At 43.1% G+C, this 10,834-nt stretch overlaps 1 protein-coding gene across 3 annotated transcripts in view; it reads left to right on the top strand.

Moving 5' to 3' along the window:
- The first annotated feature begins 2,688 nt into the window (after window positions 1–2,688).
- RALGAPA2 (Ral GTPase activating protein catalytic subunit alpha 2) overlaps window positions 2,689–10,834 on the top strand; it is a 316,059-nt gene continuing 307,913 nt past the window's right edge. For all 3 annotated transcript variants that reach the window (XM_055345530.1, XM_055345537.1, XM_055345523.1), the window contains exon 1: window positions 2,689–2,897. In XM_055345530.1, coding sequence (XP_055201505.1) covers window positions 2,792–2,897 — 106 coding nt within the window. In that variant the 5' untranslated portion in view covers window positions 2,689–2,791. The remainder of the gene's footprint in view (window positions 2,898–10,834) is intronic.

Below are 10,834 nucleotides of genomic sequence, written 5' to 3'. Positions count from 1 at the left end.
AATAAATCTTAAAAAAAAAAAAGTCTGCCCCAAATCATGAAAGGTGTAAGCAATGTCTTCTTCTACCTGAAACACTCACCTAGGATATGGAAAAGCATTCTCTTGAATATCATTATGGATTCCTGAATTTTATTTATTCAAAGTGTTATAATTAATTTCATTCATTCTGATCTTGCTAGACAGTCACAGTGGGTTCTCTCCAGCATCTGGTGGTATTCATTTTCTACCACTGCTGCCACAAACTACCACAAACTAGGTGGCTTAAACTAACAGAAATTTATTTTCTCATAGTTCTTAAGTTCAGAAGTTTTTAACTTTATTATGTTTATTTATCATTTATTCGTTATCTTTATTTATTGGTGAAAGTGGGACATTAATTCAACAGCATGTAAGTGTCTGAAAAATGCTTGGCACTCTGAACCTCTAGGAATAAAGAATTAATTACAAAGATGGTAAAGTCCTCAAGGAGTTCACAGTTCTGTAGGAATGATTTTTTGAAAGCAACAGAAAATGACAAGTATTTTTCTTTTATTTTTGTTTCATGTGGAATATTAAACATGGGTTTATAGGCATCAAAGTAATGATTTATATTTCTTGCTTTTTTAGAGAAATCCTGGAGTTCTACATTTTCATCAGTAAGCAAAGGTTAGGTACAATGGATGAGATGCATTCAATGCATGAATGCCTGTTTTTGGTGTTACCAACTTTTCACAGTGTCACATGTTTACTTTATGTTGTGCCTTACCTCTTCATTTATTTAGCTGTTCTGCCCCTCAACTAGATTGAAAGCCTTGGAGGACAGGAGACTACATCTTATACATCTTTTTGTCTCCAAGGTTTAGATTCATGCCTTGCACCTAGGTCAGTAAATTGATGACAATGACATTGATGATAATGACAGGTTGCTGTATGATAGACAATTTGAATTCCCTAAGGCAGGTGCATCCTATTTTTTTCAATTAAAGGTGTCTTCTTCTAAGGGAACAGGGCAGTGAATACTGTGACATACTATGCATAACCAGGTACAGGCTAAGTACTGTTATGATAGCACCCAAAATGCCTTAAAGGAAAAGGTTATTTCTCTCTTGCAATAGTCTTGGAGGGTCTGTGGCCCTTTTCAAGGGGTCATCTGGGGACCCAGGCTGGCATCATCTTGAGTAGGGCTTCCTATGCTAGATTCATCTAGATCTGAGATTCATCCATGTTACTGGGTTTATCAGTAGTCCATTCCTATTTATAGCTAAATAATATTTCTTTGCATGAATATGTCCTAGTGCTATCAGGGCTATTTTGACAACTCTAAAAATAGAGAGGCTCTAACAACTAGAAGATATGTTTTTGCATGCCTGGATGAGATAAATAGGACTATTTTAGCTTTTATTCCATTTTATTTAACAAACTTTTACTGAGTGCTTCTAGAGGCCAAATATTATGCCAGTTATGAGAATACAAAGCTATGTAAATCTCTGGCTTTCACCCCCAAGTTACAGGTTTCCCTTGGAGGAGAAAAAGTTGTGTTGTTCCAATTGGAGGGAAAGCACATGATTTTAAAAAGCCAGCATAAGTACTTTCTCAAATATTGTCAAAATTTGGAGCATGGAAGGATCCAGATGCCAGTAAATTATCCTATAGATCTATTGTAAGAAACCTCCAGGCCATCTTCCATCCCAAGAGTTTTGCTCGAGGTTACAGGCACCTAGCCTTAAAAAGCATACCAACTTGAGAGTCAGGTCCCTCAGGTTCCACTTCTGGTTCTGCTACTGGATTGCTATGTGGCTTTGTACAATACAGAGAACGTGCACTTCCTACAAAGAAAGAAACAAGATCCTTAGGAGCCCTCTGAGTAAGAGAACCTCATAACCCAAGTGAAGTTGGATCTCAGGGACCAAGGGGATTGGCTGGACTCCTTACCCAGAGTCTAGGGATGCCCTTCCTGCTGCCAAAGCCATTAATTTTAGTGTGAAGGTCCATTAATTTTAGTGGAGGTCCGATTTTAGCATGGACAAAGGGAATTCAATTTCCTCCCTGGTGTGAGTTCAGAAGTCAAAACGAAAAATGGTTTGCATTTTAGGAGCCTTGAAACTTTTCTTACTGAGATGTTCTTGTGGTTCACATTGCACTAGAAGTAACTGGGTTGGTAATATACACCAAAGAGTGAAGGTTTGCGACCTCAGGGCCTTTTGGGGAAGGAGGCGGATGGATGCTGTCCAGCAGCTTGGGGGACCCTCCAAAGTTGTCACGGCACCCGCCCCCGACTGGAGAACTACATTTCCCTGGAGGCCTTGCGGCCCACAGCCCGGTGAGGAGGAAAAACGTGCTCAGACCCAGCCTATTGACTCTCATCGTGCCTAAGACGCGCCAGCCTGATTGGAGGGCTGTGTCGCAGTGCAACTTGGGACTTGTAGTACAGCGTGTTTATGGGTCAAGCTTCCCTGCGATTCGCGGCGGCGCTGCGGCGCTCCGGGCGCGCCCCCGAGAGGCGGGTCCAACCCGCATGCGCGTGCGCCGCGCCCGAAGGGCTGGCCGGCACCTCCCGCGGGGCGGAGCCGCCGGTTCCGCGTCTACACCGCTTTCCTGCCCCGCCCTTCGCCGAGGCGGGCCCGCCCCTCCTTCGCGGAGCCACCGCTGAAGCGGCGGCGCGAGCGGCGGCGGCGGCGGCGGCGGCGGCGGCGGCCCGGCGGGGGGGCGGCGAGTGGCTCGCGCGCCGCGCGCCGAACCAGCCCGTATGCGGTGACTCGCGCGGCGCTGGCGCCTCCTGTCTTGCCGGCGGGCCCGGGTTTCCCGCGGCGGGATGTTCTCCCGAAGGAGCCACGGGGATGTGAAGAAGTCCACGCAGAAGGTGCTGGACCCCAAGAAGGACGTGCTGACGCGCCTGAAGCACCTGCGGGCGCTGCTGGGTGAGGCGCGCCCCGGGGCGCGGGGCTGGGCTCGCGGGTGGTTTGCCGAGGCGCGGGCGCGGGGGCGGGGGCGGGGGCGGGGACCGGGACCGGGACCGGGACCGGGACCGGGACCTTCCTCCCCGGGGCCCAGCGTTGTTCCCCGCGGGCAGGTGTAGGCTCCCGCCGGGTTCGCGCGGGGCCACCTAGAGGCCGGCGGCGCCGTGACCCCTGCCCCGCACCTCTCCTGCGGGCGCCCCGCGCACACTCGCCGCGGCCGCCTCCTCTCTCGTGTTGTGATGTCAGTGTCTGACGCCCCAGGTAGACGGAGTCTCCAAGGGTGCCCAGCATCTCCTGAATTGTCATCTCTTGAGTGGGCCCCCGCCCCTTACATTTTATTCTTTCTTTTGGGTCGGAGTCGTCAACTAGACTGGGACTCGAAGTGCTCCCAAGATAAATTTGGTTTAGCTGCTGTCTCTCTCCCCATGCTCCTCCTTTTATTTCCGTTTTTTATTTTGGGTCTGGCTGCTTGTGTTTCTTTGTGCGCTTGGTGTGAAGGGGGCTTCTGCGGTCTGCTGGCCAGGAGGGGTGGCTTCCCTGGGGTCAGAGAGGCTGCTGCTTCATTATTGCCAGCATGACGGTGGTGACAGTTCTTTGCCTTCTAGCATCGCTACGGCCTGCTGGGCGGAGGTTCTGTGGAGCCTCGGGGGCCTGCAGTTGACCTGTGACGAAGCTCATCCTTGTGGCTGTGAGGTGTCCACGGGGCTTCCTGTCACCCGCTGCGTGTGATCGCTAGCTGCTTCGCTAGGCTGTTTTGTTTCCTATTTTCTTATCTACCTAGTCTAAAGTTTTGTTTAGGACCAAACACCTGTGCAGTCTCTAGTGGTTTTTTTTTTTTTTTTTTGGGGGGGGCGGAGCTAAGAAAAGGACACCTTGTTTCTTCTATATATATTTTTATTCTTAAAGTGAGCAAGAATCCCATAGTCTTAATGTGTCTGTTCACTTGAGGAAATATGAAAAAAAGAATTCATTTTATACGAGAGAATTTTAAATAAGAATCTTGTTCGTGAGATTAAAAGTTGCTAATTATTTCTATTTATACTCTGTGAAGTACCTCTGAGGAAACACACATACACACCTACTCATCTACACACCTACCTGGTTCCCCAAGCAAATTTAGGGTCTCAGATTCCTTGAGATTTATACTATGTTGTTCACTTTGGAATGGAATGTAAATTAATTACTTATTGCTACAGGGATTAGTTTTCAAGAGTTTTGAAAGTGAAGGGTTAGTTGTCCTTGGTAAATTGAACTGTCTGTTACCTGTAGTAAAATCTCATGCACACACAGGTTGCATTGTGCAGAGTTCTTAGTAGTGACTGATTAACACCTCCTGCAGGAACATTTTTGATAAAGGAGAGTTGAACAGTATTTTAAAGCATTTGATACTCTGGGACTTTCTGTGGTAGAGAATTTGAATTTTTGTTCTGTCCAAGTCTGCAGGATTAAATTGGCTACATTTTGTAAAGGCAAAATCATTAAACCTAGATCAGTTTGGTTTCTTAGAGATGCACAGTACATTGTTACCATTCTGAGAAAGTAGTTAGTTTTCAAGGCTGTGTGTGGTTTCACTTTAAGGTGCATTGTCTTATATTGAGGAACTTTCTTTTTTTTTTTTTTTTTTTCATTTCGTTGAGCTCATTATGATCTCACTTTTGTAGCTTAGATAGGTTCTTTGATATTAAGTTGTGGGTTTTTTTTTGTGGACACATATGTTTGTGGAATGACCCAGTGTCCTTTATTGCTGTGATTTTTATCCATAGGGACTAGGTTTTTGTAAATGTGTCTGAAGAATTCTATTCACAATGCCTAACAAAGTTTCGCAAACCACGAAAGACTTTAAAAGAAAAACAGTACGTTAATGTATCAGTTCCTAGCACATCATGTACCTTATTTGTTTGCTACTTAAGAAAAAGCCTACTTAGAAAAAAAAGGCCTCTTGATCTGATAGGAATTAGCCAAGATCAAGAAAACTATTTGAAGGAAATGAATGGATATTATTGTTGTATTTTTATTTGCATATTTATGTAATATTCTTGCTTTTCACATATTTTGTCTTCAAGCGATAATAAAGATGTTCTTTTTTTTTTTTTTTTTTTTTTTTTTACATACAAAGATGATACCATTGACCTAGGTTTGCTGCCTGTGGCTGTGTCACTCTGGCTGGTTAATAGCCTGTCTTTGAACCTCAGTTTCTTTATTTTGTCAAATGAGTATGGTAATGTCTACCTTGTAAATGTTATTGCGAGTATAACGTATAAACTACTTCAGCTTGTGGCAGGCATGTAACAGTTTCCTCTCCCATTACTTGCCTCCCATCCTTAATAGGATAGGTCAAGTATTTTGATAGGTAGTTTCCCACCCCCCCCTTTTTTTTTTTAGATTTTATTTATTTATTCATGAGACACACACACACACAGAGACAGAGAGAGAGAGAGAAAGGCAGAGACACAGGCAGAGGGAGAAGCAGGCTCCATGCAGGGAACCTGATGTGGGACTCAATCCTGGGTCTCTGGAATCACGCCCTGGGCGAAGGCAGGCACTAAACCACTGAGCCACCCAGGGATTCCCCTCCCCCCCCACACCCTTTATACCTGTTAATTTGTTCTCTCTTTATAAAAATTAGTCTGTATTTAAGACAACTGGCCGAGAAACACACAGTGAACCATGGAAAGTAGAGTATTTCAGGATCCCTGGGTGACTCAGCGGTTTGGTGCTTGCCTTTGGCCTGGGGTGTGATCCTGGGGTCCCAGGATCAAGTCCCACGTTGGGCTCCCTGCATGGAGCCTGCTTCTCCCTCTGCCTATGTCTCTGCCTCTCTCTCTCTATGTCTCTCATGAATAAATAAATAAAATCTTAAAAAAAAATAGAGTATTTCTCATTCATGGTAATGGCTCCAGTTAGAACTTGCTTAGTTACTTTCATCCTGCTTTGTATTGTAGATTGGCTTGATATTATTAACTTCATTTTTTTTTTAAGATTTTGTTTATTTATTCATGAGAGGTAGAAAGAGGCAGAGACATAGAGGGGGAAGCAGACTCCCCACAGGGAGCATGATGTGGGACTTGATCCTAGGACCCTGGGATCACAACTGGAGCCAAAGGTAGATGCTCAACCACTGAGCCACTCAAGTGCCCCAGCTTTATTTTACAAAGTGGGAGACTGAGTCCCAGGCAGACGTTACAAGGGCCAAGCCATGGACTAAATGGTCTGTATGTATTATGTTACTTACAGGTGGAGCAAAGATCTTTCAGGTCCCCTGACTTCCAGTTCTCCCTGCGTTGTTGAAATCATCAATGGGAGAGTAAATGAGTAAACAAAACAAAATAGAAATCCCCCCAAAATCTGTATATTGCTATCTTGTTCTAGCAAAGATTCCATGTTTAATTAAAAATTAAGTGCTTACTATGAGTCCCTAAATAGAAATGGTATTGATGTAGCAGGAAGAGTTAATGTAATAGTAAGCATATAGTATGGTATGTAATTACTTAGTGGCTTATATTGTGGACTTCTTTATAGGATTTCAAAGGGTCAAAAAAGATCTTAATGATCTTTTGTGCTTAATGCATGGCACAAACAGAAGAGCATCTTGAAGGAAGTTTTACTCATTCTGGTCCCTGAAGGATGGTTAGACTAGCTCTGTCCAGTAGAAATATAATCTGAGTTACAAGTTTAATGTAACTTAAAATTTTCTAGTAATCACATTTAAAAAAGTAAAAGGAAACAGCTGACATTAATTTTAATAATGCATTTTATTTAATCCTGCAGATCTAATGTATATTATACCAACAGGTAATCAATATAAAATAATAATATTATTTACATTCTGTTTTTCATACCAAGTCTTTGAAATCCAGTGTGTATTGTATACTTATAACACATCTCATTTCAAACTGCGTTTTAAGAGCTCGGTAGCCTCATGTGGCTAGTGGCTGCATACTGGACAGAGCAAGGTTAGGACAGGGGGAGGGCAGCTCTGAGCAAGGGGAGATGGGAGCTGACAGTGGAAATACACATAGCAATGATATAGAAAGGTGAGGAACATAATCTGCATCTTCCTCCTGTCCAGTGAGGGAGTCACGGGGTGATGTTAGTCATGAGGTGGAGTGCTAGAACTCTTGCCCTGTGGGTGTTCACAGTGTCAGATGTGTGACCAGAGTGCTGTGTAGGCCAGATGTAGGGGCAGGAGAATGAGTTGGACTGGGAGATCTTGGTGAGGGTAGAGGGGAGTGGTGGCCTGAGTGGCAGAAGCTGAGGCACTTTGAGGGTCAGATCAGAAAAGGTCTTGTTTGTCCGAATTGTAAGCTCATATCTTACCTTGCATGTGAGAGGGCCTGTTTGAAGAACTCTTAGGAGGTCAAATGATAAGATTTGAGAGCTGCCTCTCTGTCTGCAGAACCAGGAAAATAGATTGAGGGGCAATGAGGTGGGTGACACAGCTGACAGCAAAGGAACAGACAAATGACAAGAGTCTGAAATAAGATGCTCCATAAATGGAGAGGAAGGGTGGGATTTCAAAGGACAAATGCAGCAGGAAATAGTGATTGTCTCGGTGAAGTAATGAAACTGAGGTTCGCAGAAGCCAGACGAGGAGTGATCAATCTGAAGGAGAAGAGATCTGGGATAAGAGGCCATAGTCAAGTCAAATCATGTGACATCAGGGTTTGGACCAAATATTTGGACCCAGAGTGGAGAGAACAGTCTCTCACAAATTCTCTGTATATACTGAGTCAATTTTGGTATATTTCTTTTTAAGCATCTGTTACTTTAGGTAGGGACAAGTTCACTTACAATTTTAAATGTTGCCATTTAAACTCGTTTTATTATTAGCATTTTCCTACCTTTTTTTCCCCTCTCATTTTTATTAATTATAAACAGTTGTTGAAACTGTGTACTGTAAGTTAGCTTACCATTTCCTGAATGGTTAAATTGTTTCCTTCCTTTCTCTCTTCCTTCTTTCTCTGATATAATACTGCTCTAAACATCTTGGAAAGCAGCTTTTTCTATATTTTGTGTTATTTCCTTAGAACAGATTCCACTGAAGTCAAACTGCTGAATTTGAACATGTTTATGACTTGATTCACTGTGCTCTTTCCTAAGTGTTGCTCCCAATGAGCCTGCTAGCAGCAAGAATTTCCACTCTAGTCTGGCTAGCAATAAACATATTTGTGTAATTTGATAATTGGAGGTAGGTATTTTTGAGAATGGAGGTGTCAGGGATAGGGCCAGAGGAGTTGGGAGGAGATCCTGGGCAATGATAGGGGAAGATGAGTTTGGTGTTAGGGGTGTTGAGTTTGAGAAAAGGGCAAGATTCAAGTGGAAGTGTCTAAGAGATTGTTGGACATGGGGTCTGGAGATTAATAAGAGGATAGAAAGCTATGGTATGGTTGTTTATTGGCATCTGGTTCCATCAGATCTCCCCACAACCTCTGATGCAGATAGTGTTCCTACCCTCAGCTTATATATAGATGAAGAAACTGAGGCTCAGTGAGCTTAAGCTCACAAGTAGTTAACTACTTGTCTGTCAGCACCCAGTTGATAAGTGGCAGAGCTGGGACTCCCGATTATAAAGCCCATGTTTTGCCTCTACTAGTTATCTGACTCAAAAGTATATTTATATATCAGAAAATGTATTTACACACCACAGTGAATGTTAACATATAAACAAAAGCCCAGGGATTTTTGCATGTCTCCCAAAATGTTGCTGGGACTTGTGCTGCTCTCTTCCTGGTCTGTTTTACTAGATTCTTCTAGGGAGACTTGAGACGATATTTGATTGCAGCATGGCAGAAGATAAAAAGACTTCTTTTGTGTTCATTGGCCTCTCTCTGCCCTTGGTGGGCTTTAGCAGGTGGTAAAATATTTGGATGGGCATTAGTGCCAACCAGAGCAAAGCCTGAGCTGTAATTTCAGGCTCTTCAGGTAGTCTTATATGGTCTTTATTTTTTAACCTGGTTTGAAGCAAAGTCATTTTGCCATAATGCTCCCTTTGCCAATTTTTCATCAGTTACTAACATTTTATATCTGGTAACCTCTGGAATGTAAGATGAGCTTTGGACTCAAATACGTGTAACACAAATACACCAATCCCTGCCTCTAGGGCTCAGGGATGTCTGGACTTCTGAGGCAAGAAGGGTGGACCTAGGATAAAAGTCCAGTCGAGCTGAGATGTTTTGTTTGGGACAACTGGAAAAGGCTAGCTTCCTTCTTTTATTCTGGGAAGAGAGAGAATTGATAGATCCAGAATAGTTTGATGTAAACTTTTGTAATTTGTACTTTTATTTTGTTTGTAAGTGCTTTACTTGCAACAGGGCATAAATACTTTTACTAGCTGTTTAGAGTACTGATCTTTCCAGAGATAAAACTGTAGAGAATTGTTTATTTAAAAAAATTGACTTTCAAAATAGCAAATTGATTCAATTTAAATTTAAAAAAATTTTAAAGGAGAGATATGTTATTGTACTATAAAATTAAGAATAATATATAAACGTGATAAACGACTATTCTGTCTTTGCATTTTAAAAAATTTCAGTTCCACAGACATTGTTTTCAAGAGTGTATGGGTGAGTGCATATGTGTGTATATGTGTGTGTGTGTGTGTGTGTGCGCATGTCTATCTGCTCAGGAGGGCTGTGGATTCAGATATTCTTAAGGCAGAAGCCCAGGACTTGTAGTTTAATAGGAGAGGTAGACACATAAATAACTGCATTTCCCATCTCAGTGGAGGGGATGAAACTGTAGAGGTGGCCACACATGGTGCAGAGGCCCAGCAGAGAGGCCTCTGGGAGAGGTCTCCAGTACTTCATGAGGGGAGAGAAGGTCTGAGGTGGGTTTGGAATAACGAACACAGGATTTCCCAGGTGGACAAGTTGGGGATGATGGGACTGCAGAGAGAGAAACTTGCGTGAAGGTAATGGTGTGGACACCATGGAGTTAAGTGTACAGTGGCCTTTATCCTGTGGTATAGGCAGATGTTTGGAATCAGAAAGACGTAAGTAGAGAATAGGAGCCAAATTCTATGTGTCACCTTGGTGAGTGGCTCAGATGCCCTGAGATTTAAAACACGGGTGCTGGGAGAGTAAGAGTTCCCATCCTTTTGGATTGCAAACCCTAAGAGTATAGCATGGGCTGCCAGTGTTTATCTTTCCCCAGCATGGAGGGAACCTGCCTCAAATTGAATTCATAATCAGGAGAGAATAGGACAGAGAGATGGAGGGTGAGCTGAAAGGGTCAGCTATGTCTGTGCCATCTCCACTCCTGAGCTTCTCGCTTAAGGTGCTGATAACACCCTGTTTTTGCTTTAGCTAGCTTAAGTTATATTTCTGAGTCTTGAAATGGAAAGAGTACAGATTAATATGTCAGGAAGAGAGGGGGAAATCCCAGATCAAGGATGGGTGGGTAGGTGCATATGTGTAGATACACTCTTTATATTTAAAAGCTGAGCAAATTTGAGTGTGTATATATATGTATATGTATATACATTGTGTGTGTGTGTGTGTGTGTGTGTGTGTATATATATATATATATATATATATGAAGTAACTAATACAAGAGCAAAACTGAAGGAGAGGGAATAAAAATGGAGAAAGGTGTGGTCTGCAGTCAGATCAAGAGTGTGGGGCAGGAGATCAGATGGCTTGACAAGAGGGACACCGCTTCCTGTAAGGCTACTTGGAGGAAGAAGGAATGGGGTGCTAAATGTGGAGGGAGCTCTAACACCATGGCTTCTGTTTTCCTGGCAAAGGTAAGAGGTAGGTAGAGCTAGCTGCTGAGCCAGTTTTCTTGCTGGTGTAGTGATAGGAACTGAGGATGTCTTGTTCCCTCTCCTGTGCCATGCATCCCTTTAAAATAAGAAAAATATTGTAATCTGTAAGATTTGCTGTTGTTATTCTTTTGGG

Source organism: Nyctereutes procyonoides, unplaced genomic scaffold, assembly GCF_905146905.1.
Source record: "Nyctereutes procyonoides isolate TBG_1078 unplaced genomic scaffold, NYPRO_anot_genome, whole genome shotgun sequence".
Classification (NCBI taxonomy): domain Eukaryota; kingdom Metazoa; phylum Chordata; class Mammalia; order Carnivora; family Canidae; genus Nyctereutes; species Nyctereutes procyonoides.
This window is presented reverse-complemented; position numbering and strand designations above follow the sequence as displayed.